The following is a 16,494-nucleotide window of genomic DNA, read 5'->3' as shown; positions in this document are numbered from 1 at the left end:
TGGAAACTAATACAAGTAAATGGACTTATTTTCATAAAGCGCCTTTCTACAAAGAAATGTACGTTTACGTCTCATTTATTCATTCACACACGCACTAATATACTTGGGAAACAGTTAGGCACCAAATATAATATATTTCATTTTCTCAGACGGCAAAAATAAGAACTTTATTGATCCCACATAGAAGTAATTCATGTTATATCAGCTATAGAGAACAAGGTAGTGCCGAAAAACAATATATATCCCCCTCACAAAAATAAGACAAATAGAGAAACATATTTTCTCATCGACAAAACATGTTCAAATGGTTCAAATGTTATTTTATTGTCTGAAAAATGGTTCAAATATGTTATTTTGTTACTTGAAAATCTCAAAATATGTTTTGTTGATGAGAAAATGCATTATACATTTAATTATCATTATCGTAACACAACCAGCATTTTCGTTAATAAAGTTTCGTTGACGACGATATTTAGTCATAATTTCCGTTGACGGAAGCAACTTTAGTGACACATTAATAACTTAGTTAGACAAGATAAATGCACGTCAAGCTCTAGATTCACAAGGGAGAATGATTTATCCGTCCTTAATAATTTGATATTTTGCTCCGTTCAACTGCAATTCAACCGTCACATGATTTCAGAGAGGAACAGAGGACCTCTGGATCTCTGGATAATTTTTTCTGGTTTTTGAGGTAATTTTTTCCTGTTTCTTTGGATAATTTTTTCTGTTTTTCAAAGTAATTTTTTTTTCTGTTTTTCAAGTAATTTCTTTCAGTTTTTCTAGATAATCTTTTCTGTTTTTCAATGTAATTTTTTCTGTTTCTCTGGATAATTTCTTCTGGTTTCATAATTTTTGTTGACGAAAGCAACTTTAGTGACACATTAATAACTTAGTTAGACAAGATAAATGGCCGTCAAGCTTTAGACTCACGAGGGAGAATGATTTATCCGTCCTTAATAATCTGATATTTTGCTCCGTTCATTATAAAAGCTGCTCTTCATCTTTCTCCCACCTCAACATTCAACCGTCACATGATTTCAGAGAGGAACAGAGGACCGGAGGGACCGGGGAGAGGAGGGGGCGGTCCCTTTAGATCTCACCCAGATGTGTCCTTTAATCCTGTAATTAGCTGCAATTATAGCAGCAGATACAGCAGATGAAGTGATCATATTTGCACACTGATTAATTCCTGTAATCGCGCTGCCTCTTTCAGGACACATCTCCACTCCGCTCGCCTCCTGCTTTATCTCCTCTCCCACTTACTGTCCGTCCTCCTCGTTTCCCCTTATCTTCCCTCGCCACTCTCCACCTCCGCAAATCTACCCCCACCTCTTTGTCCCGGGTGTAATTCATCTGCTTTCCATCCTTAAAAGCAAAAGGAGTGGAGGAGAAAAAGCAGGAGACAACAGAGCGGGCGAGGACACAACAAGAGCCCCTTTAGATGTTCCAGATGATGCCTTTAATCCTGTCAATAGCTGCAATTATAGTAATTATCTCTAATGGCGCTGCATTGTTGCCGCGGCTCTGATATGTTTAACAGATGAGCTTTTGCCGCCTCCGGCCGGCGGAGCAGCCGCCGCCGCCCCCCGATTGATGTTAATGAAATCGACGGAAAACAAGGCAGAATTGATGACGGTCTCAGGAGGGTTGGAAACGGTGGAGAGTGGTTTTCAAGCTCCGGGTTGAGGCCTAATGGAGGCCTCCGAGAGGATCCTGAGTGGTCCTGGTACCCCGCAGGGGGGTCGGGGGAAAATACCTGTTTTTAGAGGTAGTTTTTTCTGTTTCTCTGGATAATTTTTTGTTTTTCAAGGTATTTTTTTCTGTTTTTCAAGCTAATCTTTTCTGTTTCTCTGGATTTCTTTTCTGTTTTTCAAGGTCATTTTTTCATTTTTCTCTGGATAATTTTTTCTTTGCTTCTTCCACGCCTGGTCAACTAAAGGTAACGAGTAACGCTGCCTTAAGTTTGTGTGTTTCACCTGAACATTTGGATCGTCTGACAGCTTCAGACCCCCAACAGGACCCCGTCCTACACTCGGACGCAGTCACAAACCCAAAACTGCGTTTCCAGATGCACCACTTTGTCCCCGCAATTTTGTCTGTTTTTCAAGGTAGTTTTTTCTATTTTTTTAGGTAATTTTCTCCATTTTTCAAGGTAATTTTCTCTCTGGATATTTTTTTCTGTTTCTCTGGATATTTTTTTCTGTTTTTCTAGCTCATTTTGTCTGCTTTTCAAGGTCATTTTTTCTGCTTTTCAAGGTATTCTTTCTGCTTCTCTGAATCTTTTTTCTCAGTTTTTCAAGGTATTTTTTTCTGGTTTTTAAAGGTAATTTATTTTCTGTTTCTCTGGATAATTTTTTCTGTTTTTCAAGGTAATTTTCTCTGATTTTCAATGTAATTTTTTGTCTTTTTTTTCAAGGTAATTTTTTCTGTTTCTCTGGATAATTTTTTCAGTTTTTTCAAGGTAATTTTGTCTGTTTTTCGAGGTGATTTTTTTTTCCCGCTCATACACCACCTAAGACGATTCCGTCTCCTCAGCTAGCTACACACCGTGCAGATCCAAAACCTTCAGCCGTCTCCTGATCGTCTCTTGGGCCACAAAGCTGCTTGAATGCGTTTAATTTGCATCATCGTGGAGCCGGATGGACTTTACCTGTATCGTGTGTGATGCTTCTTCCAGACCAGGTCAACTTAAGGTAACGAGCATCAACGCTGCCTCCGGTTTGGTGATTGCAGCACAAAGGCCATCTATCTCCATCTTTACTGGGGTGCAGGTTTGGCTGGTCTGACAGCTCCAGACCCCCGACGAGACCCCGTCCTACACTCGGACGTTTGCAGATGCACGACTTCGTCCCCTGCCGGAAGTGAACTCACCAACGGCCCTGCCGGGTCTGGCGGTCACGCCGCGCCTCGATGCAGCGATGCAGGAGACGGAGAGCCGGTCAATAATTCATTAGATGGAGGACCAACTTTCACTTTTCACCGTCTCTCTCCGCTGGAGTTCAGCTGGTCGGAGGATGAGACTCCTACTTTCTCCAACTTTACTCAACACTTTACTCCAGATGCACGACTTTATCCCCATAATTTTGTCTGTTTTTCAAGGTAATTTTTTCTATTTTATTAGGTATTTTTTTCCGTTTTTCAAGGAAATTTTTTCTATTTATTTAGGTAATTTTTTTCCGTTTTTCAAGGTAATTTTTTAAAAAATTTTTAGGGAATATTTTCCGATTTTCAAGGTAATTTTTTCTGTATCTCTGGATAATTTTTTCTGTTTTTCTGGATAATTTTTCTGTTTTTTGAGGTAATTTTGTCTTTTTTTCAAGGTAATGTTTTCTGTTTTTCAAGGTATTTTTTCTGCTTCTCTGGATATTTTTTTCAGTTTTTCACAGTAATTGTTTCTACTTTTTTAGGTATTTTTTTCTATTTTTTTAGTTATTTTTTTCTGTTTTTCAAGGTAATTTTTTTTCTGTTTCTCTGGATATTTTTTTCTGTTTTTCAAGGTAATTTCCTCTGTTTTTCAAGGTAATTTCCTCTGTTTTTCAACGTAATTCTTTTTCTTTTTTTCAAGGTAATTTTTTCTGGGCTGCAGGAGACAGAGAGCCGGTCAATAATTCATTAGATGGAGGGCCAACTTTCACTTTTCACCGTCTCTCTCCGCTGGAGTTCAGCTGGTCGGAGGATGAGACTCCTACTTTCTCCAACTTTACTCAAAATACTGCTGAATTTATGCTTTTAACTGCCGTGTCACGCTCTCCGGAGCTCATCACGTCCACGCCGCTCTCGACCCGAGCCGATGTTTCATTATTAACTAAAGTCGGTGCACCTTGTTGCTCCCCGTGAAAGTTTGCAGCAGGAACTTCTCCGTCTCAGATTAAACCGCAGTTCTGATGAAGGATTTCAAACGGTGGCGTTCACACTTGCAGACCGGGTTCAGCGCTTCTGTCTGCGTTTTGCGACGACGTCCGGGGGCACGAAGGTTCTGCAGCTCGGGCCGGCAGCTCTCAGACTTTCATGTGACGGAGTTGAAATGATCCCGGCGGCATCGGAGACGTGTCGGAGACGGGAGAGAGAGTGGCCTCCAGCAGCTTCACAGTCTCTCCTCGGCCTCATCTGAACCCTCCCTGCTCTCATTATAAATCCGTTCTCACTTCACTCGTCTGCTCTCACATGAGTGACTCACTCTTCTCTCTCAGTCTCAACTCCGCTCTTTGCTGTAAAATCCCGAAGCCCTTAGTTTCACGTCTCTGTGAGATCAGTGTCGGCCCTTTAACGGCCTTCTGCTGCCGCGGCGACACCGCGGGAGGCCGGACAAACACTCAGCTCAAACTCCCAACCTTCCATCTCGGGGAGAGATGAGCTCAGACCACAACTGGCACTTCTCAAGAATAAACAAATTAAGTTAAAACCCATATTTTAAGACAAAAGTTAACTCTGCTGTTGCTTTTTAAATTCAGCGGGGGGTCAAGTTTCTTTCCGAAGGCCACCGTAAATTCTAACATGCCGTCATTACAGTCCGACCTCAACCCCACTCCAATAACAAAACACCTCCTGCCATTCTTCGTCATCTACACCCATCACACTTAGATTTTTTATTTTGGATTTATATACATATTTTCTTTGCTTCTACATATTTTATTCTAGTATTACATGTTGCACTAAAGAGTGAGACGCTCCACTTTCATTCCACGTATGTATAAGTCACTGTACATGTGGAAATGACAATAATCTATTCTATTCTAATCTAATATATTCTATTCTATTACATGTATTCTAATTAAATCAAAATCAAATATATTCTATTCCAATTAATAATATTATATTTATTATAATCTAGTCTAATATATTCTATTCCAATCTAATCTATTTGGTTATATTCCATACCATTCTATTCAATTATAATATATTCTATTACAATCCATTCAATTATATTAAATTCTAACCTATTCAAATATATTCGATTATATTCCATTCTAATCTCTATCTCTAATTGATTCTACTCTAATCTATTCCATTCAAATGTATTTGATTATATTCCATTCCATTCTAATCTAATCTATTCTAATCAATTATAATCTAATCTATTCTAATCAAATCTATTCTACTCTAATCTAATCTATTCTCTTCGATTATATTCTGTTCGAATCGATTCTATTATATATATATTTATATATCTGTCAGAGTGATAGGATCTACCTCCCAAGTGCTTCTTTCCTACCAATGCCTCCTTGTTCCTGACTGTCGACCCCCCCAGACCTCCAGCTAACGACCCCCCCCCCGTTCTGGAACGATCCCGAGCCGTGTGGACTGACCTCGTACAGCGTGATGACCCCGTTGGTCTCGTTGGGAGCTTTCCACTGCATGAAGATCTTCTCCTCGTACGGCGTGTTCTGGAGCGACTCCACGGGAACCGAGCCGGGAACTGCAGGAAACACAGAGTCGTTAGCAACACGAGTAGTTAGTGACACGAGTCGTTAGCAACACGAGTCGTTAGGAACACGAGTCGTTAGCAACACGAGTCGTTAGCAACACGAGTCGTTAACAACACAAGTCGTTAGCAACACGAGTCGTTAGCAACAAGAGTCATTAGCAACACGAGTCGTTAGGAACAATAGTCGTTAGCAACACAAGTCTTTAGCAACACGAGTCGTTAGCAACATGAGTCTTTAGCACCACGAGTCGTTAGCACCACGAGTGCAGTCCAAAACGCAGCAGCACGAGTGAATCAGCAGGAGAGACCACGTCTCTCCAGTGTTAGCGTCGCTCCATTGGCTACCTGTAAAATTCAGAATCCAATTTAAAATTGTATTACTTGCGTATAAAGCCCAAAGCGGCTTAGCTCCGCATTATTTGCAAGACCTGATAGTGCCTTATGTTCCTGGCAGAGCTCTCCACTCTCAGAGTGCAGGTTTACTCGTAGTTCCTAGAGTATCTAAATGTAGATTTGGAGGGCAGGCGTTCTGCTATCAGGCACCATTACTATGGAACCAACTTCCAATCTGGGTTAAGGAGGCTGACACCACCTCCACCTTTAAAACTAAACTTAAAACATTTCTGTTTAGTAAAGCCTATAGTTAGTGTTTAGTAAACCTCTAGCTGGTGTTGGTAAATCTCTAGGTAGTGTAAACTCTACCTACTCTACTCTACAGATCTATAGAGCTACAGATCTATTGATCTACAGATCTACTGATCTACAGTATAAAGTTCCAGAAAGCTCAGGAGTGAAATGTGAAGCCGGTTCTCCTGGAAACTCCCGCCACAAACACGGCGAGTTGCATCATCACAGAGGTGGAGGAGACGGCGTTAACACCCAGAACTTCAGCTCCTCTAAACACGGAGGAATGTTAAAGTCTTTCATACTGTATGCATGAAATATTCCTGACAGATAAACCGTGACAGATGAACAATGAGCCAGCGGGCTGGAGACGAGGGATGTGCTGGAGCTGCAGACGGTGATCAGACGGAGCTACAGACATTAATCATCCTCCTCCTCCCTCCCTCCGTCCGAGCTGCTGCTCGGGTTTCCCGACCTGATTCACTGATGAACACTCGGCAGCAGCGGCAGCAGGCTCTTCATCAGCGCGCTAATGAAGCATGTTGAGATAACTTTACAACAAGCTGCAAATTACAACTCTGCTGTAATTTGCAAAATTAAAATGGCTTCTTCCTAAAATGAGGGGAGACAGACGAGCAGCAGAAATGCCGGGCCGGGATAAATAAATAACGGCTGCTGTGACGGCAACGGTTTCCTCGGTCTGGGGACTCGTTTCACGAGTCCGACTCAAAACAAAACTCTGTCAGTTCACAAGTCGAATCAGATATCACTTCCTGCCTCGGATCGCAGCTGAAAATCACGCAGGTGAAACGAAACGATCGGCCTCCTGATGTCCAGTGTGCTTGGGTCTAGAGGTTCAGGTTCAAGCCCCGGAACAACAACCAAGAAGAACCACCTTGTGCCCCTGACAGTAGTAGTAGTAGATATCCAACAACAACGACAGCAGCTCTCTACACCCCCCCCCCCCCCCCCCGACTCATTAGAGTAAAATCTACCTAGAAACAGAGTGAGTGTGTTTTTGTGACGAGACGTTCACACTTCTTTTACGGAGGTGTAGAGAGGGGGGGGGGTGTCAGACACCTCGTCTACGAGAGAGAGATAACCGGGAGATAAACACATGAGGATGGAAACATTCACAAGTAGCAGGAGATACGATGCTGAGATGCACACACACACTAACACACACTGACACATTAACACACAGTAACACATACTAACAAACACTGACACACACACATTATGTACCAGTGAAGAGTGGACTCAAGTCGTATTATACAGTTCAAGTGTGGACCTTTTTTTCTATAATGTAAATCAACAAACTAACCTATATATCTCTTACAGAGATATATTAATTCATGGAGTTTGAATGTTGCTCCATGAGGGAACCTGTGTCATTGTGTTTTAATATATTGAAATCCTGTTTGTGTAGATTGAGCACAAAATTATATTGAAACACTGAAAAATTGAAACTTAAGACATCCAATAAAGCTGAGCCTTTAATCTTTTGTCACAAAACCAATAAATCATGTTTCAAGACACTAGTTTCTTCACAAAGTAGCCTGTTGAATATCCCTCTACAGTCTGAAAGGCTGCCTGAAGGTGTGTGAGTGTTAAACTCTTTAACACTCACACACCTCCAGGTCCCCTCTTGGCAAAAATCTTAAAAAATTAACCAGAGGGTATTAGACATGATTTTGGCATGATTTAAAGCATGATCATCATGGGACCTGAAGAATGTCCCCTGCTCGCTTTGAGGTCCACTGTTCATGAGTGTGTAACGATGCCAAGGTCCACTGTTGAATAGGTACGCAAGCGGATACACACACACACACACACACTGACACACAATCCGTCCTCCTTCTTTCACGGTCAGTTAAAAACGATAAAACAATGAAGTTTCTCCTCTTCCTGTTAAATCCAGGACAAACGTTAAAGTTCTCCTGCTCACTTATAAAACTCTTCTTTAGGCCTGGCAGCAGCAACGGGCCTCGGTTTCTGGGACACACCTGCGTCGATGCGGCGGTTCGAACCCCCCGCTGAGCTCCAGCCGAGCGGCTCCTCCTCCCCGAGAACCGGCGTGAAATTAGTCCGATTACTTTCCACTAACCAGCCGGATTTACGCGCAGCAGAACTGGATCTCAACCCGGTTAAACCTGATTTCATTTAATTGGACTTCTTTCTTTTACTGCGTCAGTAAAGGGCCCCGGAGAGGAGCGGTGAGTCGTCGGCGTATAAATAAACCGACGTGAAGCGAGTTCAATTAAAAACGGTGAGCTTGTTAAAAAACACAAAGTAATAACAACAAAGTCCCATCAAACCGGCCGGGGTCACGCCGGGGTCACGGCGGCGGCCGGCTCGAGCTAAGAGGTTAATGCAAACCTCCGTGATTGCTTTGTGCAGGACACACAAACACACACACACACACAAACACACACACACAAACACACACACACACACACACACACACACACACACACACACATGGTTCTGATTAGTAATGCCGAGGTGTTGATTAAGGCCCGGCATCACATTACCCCCACAAAGAAACGCAATTAGACACTGCCATTTCGCTCGAGTCCTTATCACTCACCGCCCGCACACGTGTGTGTGTGTGTGTGTGTGTGTGTGTGTGTGTGTGTGTGTGTGTGTGTGTGTGTGTGTGTGTGTGTGCACTCGTCGTTAATAATGCACCTCGTCTGCCTCCATATCTGTGGATCTCTGGCGTCTCTGGCGACCCCGGCGCGTGCCGTGACATCAACGACTGGAGTGTTACGCAACTGTGTGTGTGTGTGTGTGTGTGTGTGTGTGTGTGTCTCAGACGGGAGAAAACAGGCTTCATTGAAAAGATAACGGCAGCTGTAATACATTAATCATAACTTGATTAACTTCCATCATACTGAACAATGAAGGTCTTGTTTGAGAGAGATGAAGAGAGAGAAAGAGATAGAAAGAGGGAAAGAGAGAGAGAGAGAGAGAGAGAGAGAGAGAGAGAGAGAGAGAGAGAGAGAGAGAGAGAGACAGTTTTGTTTGTCCGTCTCTTGAGTTCTCAGATCTAATTATCTTTTCGCCGCAGCCACAGACGCCGTCACTGATATATTTCTTTTAAATGATTCATTAGCGTTTCGGAGGTTTTTCTGCAGCCGTTTAGTCGTCAGATTAAAACTGTTGTTAGTGATTCGTGAAGAAACGATGATCCGGGACAGAAATAAACACTCAGGAGATGCAGGATCGTAACTCAGCAACAACAATAAGGTACATATCATCAGTTGTGTTTTGAGTTGGAGACGAATCAAAAAAAGACGCCGGCGTGAAGACGGTCTGGTGGCTATTTAGTCAGGAAGTACGGCATTAACTTGAAAAATAAAAAAGCTTTTGTTTTTCACGATAATTTTTTCAGTTTTTCTTGCTTTTTATTATTTTCTGGTCCTGCTTTAGGGGTAATTTTTTCTGATTTTCGGTATATTTTTTTCTATTTTTCAGTAAAATGTTTTCCGTTTTTCGAAGTAATTTTTTCTGTTTTTCGGTATAATTTTTTCCGTTTTTCTGTATAATTTTTTTTCCATTTTTCGGTATAATTTTTTTCGTTTTTCAAAGTATTTTTTTCTGTTTTTCAGGATATTTTTTTCTGTTTTTCAAGGAAATATTTTAGTTTTTCTGGATAATTTTTTCTCTTTTTTCGTGATAAATTTTTCTGGTTTTCGTGATCCTTTTTTCCGTTTTTCGGTATCATTTTTTCCATTTTTCAAAGTAATTTTTTCTGTTTTCGGGATAATTTTTTCTCTTGTTTCGTGATACATTTTTCTGGTTTTCATGATACATTTTTCTTTTTTCCAGGTAATTTTTTCTGTTTTTCTTTATTATTTTTTTCTGTTTTTCAAGGTAATTTTTTCTGTTTTTCCGGATAGTTTTTTTTTCTGTTTTTCTGGATAATTCTTCCCCCGATAAGCCTCCTGATCGTGTCTTGGGCACCACAAAACCTGAATGCATTTCATATGAATCCTTTTGTATCCATGGAGCCGTATCTGTCCAACTGCTCCTGGAGAAACATTGCTATGTAGAGGAGATAAGTTATCTGCGTAAAGTTGACAAACTAATGGTGATAGCATCTATATGGCTTAAAAACAGGACCATCTCCCAGTGTCTTAAACCCAGATCAAAGTAAAACTTGATTAAATTAAACAAGTCAGTTATTTTTCTGTGTTTTGGTGTCTAATTTGGTTTCTGTATGAAAAACAGAAAATTACCACGAAAAATAAAATAAAAAACAAAAACAAACCCAGTTTTTTAATTTTTTTCCCCATGTGAACGCAATACGTTTCCATAATTCAGGAACAACAACTAGCCTTCTGGAAAATAATATTATTTCCTCCCAAATCTGTTTCTGGCGTCAACAGCATCTTCCTGTTGGGAGACGGGATCGTGTTTCTTTACAGTTCTTCATCTTCTATTTTACTGTAATCGGACGTTAATCTTGCCTGAGAACAAACATCGTTCAGTATCGTTACAGTTCCAGCAGCTGGATTAAACTTCACTTCATGATACGGGGATTAAGCCCCGAGGGCAGACTGGCATTAGTCGCAGAAGAACAATCAGACTTGTACGACGACGCATCTGCCCTGAGGAAAAAATACCATAAATCCAGTTACCGGAATGACTGATTAGATGATTTTCCTGCCGGCTAAACAACCAGAAGCTGCTGAGTTCAGTTTCAGGAACATTTCAGGAGCGTTTCAGGAGCATCCATGAAGGAAATTCACCATAAAAACATTTAAAAGCCCATAATTTCCTAGTTGTTCCTCAAACACGGGCGTAAGCGTTGTGTCCTCCTGATGTTCTTCTTCTGCGATCTCAGAAGCGACTCTGGGCCGGGACGATAAACGGATTAAATGTAGCCGCCCTCCCGTGAGCAGAGATCAGCCTTCTCTCTGACAAACAGAGGGATTTAAGACCTTTGTTTTTAATATTTGCTGTTTTGTTGTTATGAGGTACTTAAAGATACGACGGGACATCTGACCTTCCTCACAGAAACAAGAGGTCCGTAAATCAACGTACATTCAGTCTCGGTAGCATCACAATAATCCGTCTTTATTGCTTTATAGCAAAAGCAAAGTAAATAAAGTTAATCTTAAACAGAAAATTCCTATTACTGTAGGTCTGAAATGTGGTCGAAAAATTTTTTTCCCCTCCACTCTGTATCCACAACACCCCCCTCACCTGTGGGTGACGTCTAAATATAAAAACCAAATTCTCAAAAATGGGAAATAAGAAAAACCCAATCTCTGTTTCCTCCCTGGATCTGTTTGGTAATTCTGTTAATCTAATTCTGCTAATTCTGCTAATCTGTTTGATATTAGCTGCAATACTTGCTGTTGAATCTCAATATAATACTAGTATTAATATGTTGCAGAACTACAGTCATATAATTCATGCAACAGCCCAAAAAACAGTTTTAATAACAAATCAATATCGGAATAGAATCGGATCGAATCAAATCCTGATAATCGATTCTGAATCTTAAGAATCGGAATCGAATCGATTATTGACATTTGAATCGATCCCCAGCCCTGGTTATTAAAGCCACGCAAAAAAGGAGAAGGAACCTGTAACCCCTGAGCAGCGTGAGACTTTGGCCCAGTTCCAATCCCCCCCTAGTCCTACTTTTCCGTCCTACCCCTACATTTTGCACGTTCCTGTCAGGGTAGTGGTGTCCCAATTCCTCTTTGCATGTAGGGCTAGTGGACATAACGAGGGCTAGTGGACATAACGAGGGCTAGTGGACATAACGAGGACTAGTGGACGTAACGAGGGCTAGTGGACGTAACGAGGGCTAGTGGACATAACGAGGGCTAGTGGACGTAACGAGGGCTAGTGGACATAACGAGGGCTAGTGGGCATAACGAGGGCTAGTGGGCATAACGAGGGCTAGTGGACATAACGGGGGCTAGTGGACATAACGAGGGCTAGTGGACATAACGAGGGCTAGTGGACATAACGAGGGCTAGTGGACATAACGAGGGCTAGTGGACATAACGAGGGCTAGTGGACATAACGAGGGCTAGTGGACATAACGAGGGCTAGTGGACATATCGAGGGCTAGTGAGTATGACTCTAGCCCTTCACAGTGAGGGATTTCAGATACTGACTTCGTGACCGAGGGCTAAAGAAAATTTCCCAGAATGCTTTACATCATCATTTGCAGACTGAATCAAACAAAAAAACATGGCGGACATTTCTCATTTTTTTGTGAATAAAATCAATATTTTGAGTTAGTTTCTGCATAAAAATGCGTTTTGATTACATTTCTAGCCAGAAATATATGTTTTACTTTCATAATATTCACTCAGTGAATGTACATAATCACTCGCTTGCTCGCTGTTGCAAAGTCTTTTCAGATCTCGCCAGAATAAAGGCTGATTTATGGGTCCGCGTTACACCAACGCAGAGCCTACGCCACGGTGTGCGTCGCCACGCACCGTACGCCGTAGGCTCTACGTCCATTTAACGCAGAACCATAATTCAGGCTTAACGTCCCACTGCACCTGTCACCTGTAAACCTGCTTGTTACGAGAGTTTCTCCACATGGCGCGGCTTGAATAGCCTAGATCAGGGGTCGGCAACACAACATGTTGAAAGAGCCATATTGGACCAAAAACACAAAAAACAAATATGTCTGCAGCCGCAAAAAATGAAAAGTCTTGTATAAACCTTAGAATGAAGGCAACACATGCTGCATGTTTATTATTAGTTATAACTGAGGGAAGATTTTTTTTTCATTATGCACTTCGAGAAAAAAGTCAAAATATCGAGAAAAAAGTCGAAATTTTGAGAAAAAAGTCGAAATGTCAAGATTAAAGTTGAAGTATAATTTTGAGAAAAAAGTCAAAATTTTGAGAAAAAAGTCGAAATGTCAAGAAAAAAGTCAAAATTTTGAGAAAAAATTCGAAATTTCGAGAAAAAAGTTGAAATGTCAAGATTAATGTTGAAGTACAATCTTGAGAAAAAAGTCAAAATGTCCAGAAAAAAGTCAAAATTTCGAAAAAAAAGTCAAAATTTTGAGAAAAAAGTGAAAATTTCAAGATTAAAAAGGAAAGGAAAAAGGAAGAAAAAATGAGAAAAAAAGGAAAAAAGAAGAAAAAAAAGAAAAAAGAGATAAGGAGAAGAAAAAAAGGAAGAAAAAAAAAAGAAAAAAAGGAAAAAAAAGGTCAAACATTTTTGAAAAAGCTCCAGGATCCACCAAGGCGGCGCTAAAGAGCCGCATGCGGCTCTGGAGCCGCGGGTTGCCGACCCCTGGCCTAGATATTGTAGATTGATAATAGTATTCTAAAGTTTCCGTATGTGTTTGCGTGTTTTTGCCCACCTTCTATGTGAAGCTGCAACGTTTTCAACCTGATCTCACAAAAATCCGTACATACCGGAACGTAAACCACGCAGTGACGTAGCAAGTGGCGTCCCAATCCCTAGGGAAGATTACAAAGCCCTTGTGGCTTCATTTTTAGGGTGAAGTGGTAGTGGGTGAGGGCCAGTGGTAGAAAGTAGCGTGAACATTGGGATTGGCCCTAAACCTGCCGTGATGAACCTCGGCGACGCCTCGCTGAGGGAAACAACCGCCGCCGCTCTGGATGAGTGAAGCTCCGGGGAGCGTTTGCGTGCGTGTGGATGCTAACATGCAAATCTGGAACGGGGCCTTGATTAAAACCGGAGGGGCTCCCCATCATCCATCTTCCACCAACGTGGAGGTCCTCGAGAGCCGAGAGGAGAAAAGGAAAATCCAGCTCTTAATTACAAATCTGTCAAGCTGCCTCCAAACACGAGCTAAAGACGGTTTCTGTGCAATCAGCAGGACTGGAAACTGTTGGAGAATGAGACGTATAAGTGCATGTGTGAGGGAGACGGGGGGGTGGGGGGGAATAAAACCATTAAAACACAAACAACAATTAGCCTCCGCGTGAACTATTGCTGCTCTGTTCTCTAATTACTGAATTACAACCAGGAGATTAACGACGGTTCAACAGAAACGATTAACAACAAAACAATTAAGCCCCCCACCCCAACCCTCTCACCCCCACCAGCTATTGCTTCTGCGTTTCTTCTCTGATGTTCCCCAGAAGCTGAAGAAATCAGGAGGATATTAGTTCTGAGATCAGCGGAGGATTCTGGGAGATGAGCGTTTGTACGTCGTTAAAACGTTGCTCTTGTTCTGCTCATCAGGCGCTGGGATTACGGAGTTGAGATGCTTCGGTTTATAGCAGATCCCCCCCCCCCCCCCCCTCTGGACAGGAAACAGGGGTTTAATAACGCCGGACTGCTCGTACACTTGAGGCACGAATAATCTACGTTCTGTGGTTTCTATGTTTCACTTCATGCATTATTGTGGCTACTTCCTGCAGATCAGCTGGTCTCCTCTAGGAGTTGATACCAGACCAGCTCCATGTTGGAGCATCTGAAGCGATTATGGTCTGCATCAGCTCCTACATTTGATGTTTTCTGGTAATAACTCCGTTTAACAGCATGAAAAACGTTCTTTATCGGTAAGCAGAAGCTAAAGTGTATGTCCTTTTTGAGCCTTGTAGCACCCTATAATGTAATAATTTCCTATAATGTAATAATTTCCTGAAAATGTAATAAAATTTGCACTTAACTCAATTGAAAATGTAATAAAACCCAATAATGTAATAACTTGACCAATAATGTAATAAATATCCTGACTGATATTGTAATAACAATGGGTGGCAGTGAGTGATGACATCCACTGCCAATCCAGGAAGCAGGAACACACGGAGACACACGTCCAGCACTGGAAATTTGCAACAAAAAAAACACAAACAAAACACGAAACCGGCACGGAGCCGACCAAAACACGAACAGCAATCGACCCAAATCTTGAGATCTGATCGCAGTCTGAGCTAAGCTACCGCTAACTAACCCCAAAAACTACAGAACAATCATGCAGGTGAACAAGCCAATGTGTATGTCTATGTGTGTGTGTGTGTGCGTGTGCGTGTGCGTGTGCGTGTGTGTAATAATCCTTTCAAAGCTCCACCTGAAGTGTATCTATAGTAAGGGAGGGGGGGGAGCAACCCCTCCACCCGCGAGACCAGAGGCCGACAAGGAAGAACCCGGAACCCAGGCCACCAGCAACCCCACAGAGGGGAGAAGTAGGAGGGAGGAAACCCACCGCCTGCGAAGCCCCAACCACTAGGCCACTATGCTCCCCTGGAAGATCTGAAAGCTTTGCTTCTCTTTTCTTTAATTAAATAAAGGATGGCTGTCCTCACCGTCCTCCTCCGTCTGCTTGACGATCTCCTCGCTCTCCTTGCTGCCCTCGGCGTTGGCCAGAACCAGCCGCAGCCGGACCGTCACCGACGGCCTCAGGCCCCGCAGCGTGTAGTGAGACGACGTCTGGATCAGCTCCTCGGCCGCAAACTCCTGCTGGTTGAACACGTACTGGTACTGCACCTGCAGGGGGAGACACTCTGTTTACATGGGAGGTTTCATTCCTCTTTAATTCAGAATTAAAATTAAATCTGATTTAAAATGAGTAAAGATTACCAAGTAAACACCTAATTCCGACCTTAAGTGGAATTGGATAAAGCCAATCAAATGTGTTTTCCACGTAAACCTGAATTTGGAATTATTATTTCCATGTAAACTCGAAGGAAAACAGTTTAATTCCGAATTATTTAATTCGGAATAATTAATTGCGAATAGGGGTGGGACGATACGGTAACTCACGATTCAATACTGTGGCGATATGTGGCCCAAGATAACGATAATATCACAATACACGATATCTACGATATTTGATATATTGCAAGAAATTTCATCAACGATATATTACGATATATGTGACCAAAAAAGAAAAAATACCCATAAAAAGGAAAACGTCTGTAATTATGCATTTATTCAATGCCAAAACTTCATACAATGTGCAAAGAAAGTGGATTTATATATTTCCTCACTGCTGCTAGTCTTGTAAATGTAAACACTGAACAGCTGGACAAATTAAAGTGCATGAACATTAGTGCGGTGACAAACACCTAAATCTATTATGTGTGTTGTAATAAAATATCAATATTTGCCGTCAGTTTATCGATTATTTATTGCGACAGAGTGCAACAATATATTGCAATATCGATTTTTTTCCCCACCACTAATTCCGAATTAAAAAAACATCATGTAGCTGTGGCCACCGACTCATAATCAACCTTTATTTCACGTTAGCGTGACCCGCTCCGCCCCGCTCCGACCCAGCGGGCGGCGGCGCTGCTCACCGTCAGGTTGTAGCTGTGGCAGCGCGTCACGGCGTAGCCGAACGTCTCCCACTGGATGGTGAGCTGGCGGGCCCGGACGTCCACCACGTTGACGCTCTGGGGGCCGTGGACCGGATCTGGGGGGAGAGACGGAGACGGGGGGGATTAGTGGAAACCTGGATCAGATTAGTC

The 16,494-nt window shown here is 42.1% G+C and overlaps 1 protein-coding gene across 1 annotated transcript in view; it reads right to left on the bottom strand.

Moving 5' to 3' along the window:
- ptprt (protein tyrosine phosphatase receptor type T) overlaps positions 1-16,494 on the bottom strand; it is a 379,334-nt gene that overhangs the window by 175,419 nt on the left and 187,421 nt on the right. The window contains exons 9-11 of the mRNA XM_061728218.1: positions 16,324-16,439; positions 15,328-15,508; positions 5,310-5,419 (exon numbers count right to left, since the gene is read on the bottom strand). Coding sequence (XP_061584202.1) covers positions 5,310-5,419; positions 15,328-15,508; positions 16,324-16,439 — 407 coding nt within the window. The remainder of the gene's footprint in view (positions 1-5,309; positions 5,420-15,327; positions 15,509-16,323; positions 16,440-16,494) is intronic.

This window comes from Cololabis saira, chromosome 8 (assembly GCF_033807715.1).
Source record: "Cololabis saira isolate AMF1-May2022 chromosome 8, fColSai1.1, whole genome shotgun sequence".
Lineage (NCBI taxonomy): Eukaryota > Metazoa > Chordata > Actinopteri > Beloniformes > Belonidae > Cololabis > Cololabis saira.
This window is presented reverse-complemented; position numbering and strand designations above follow the sequence as displayed.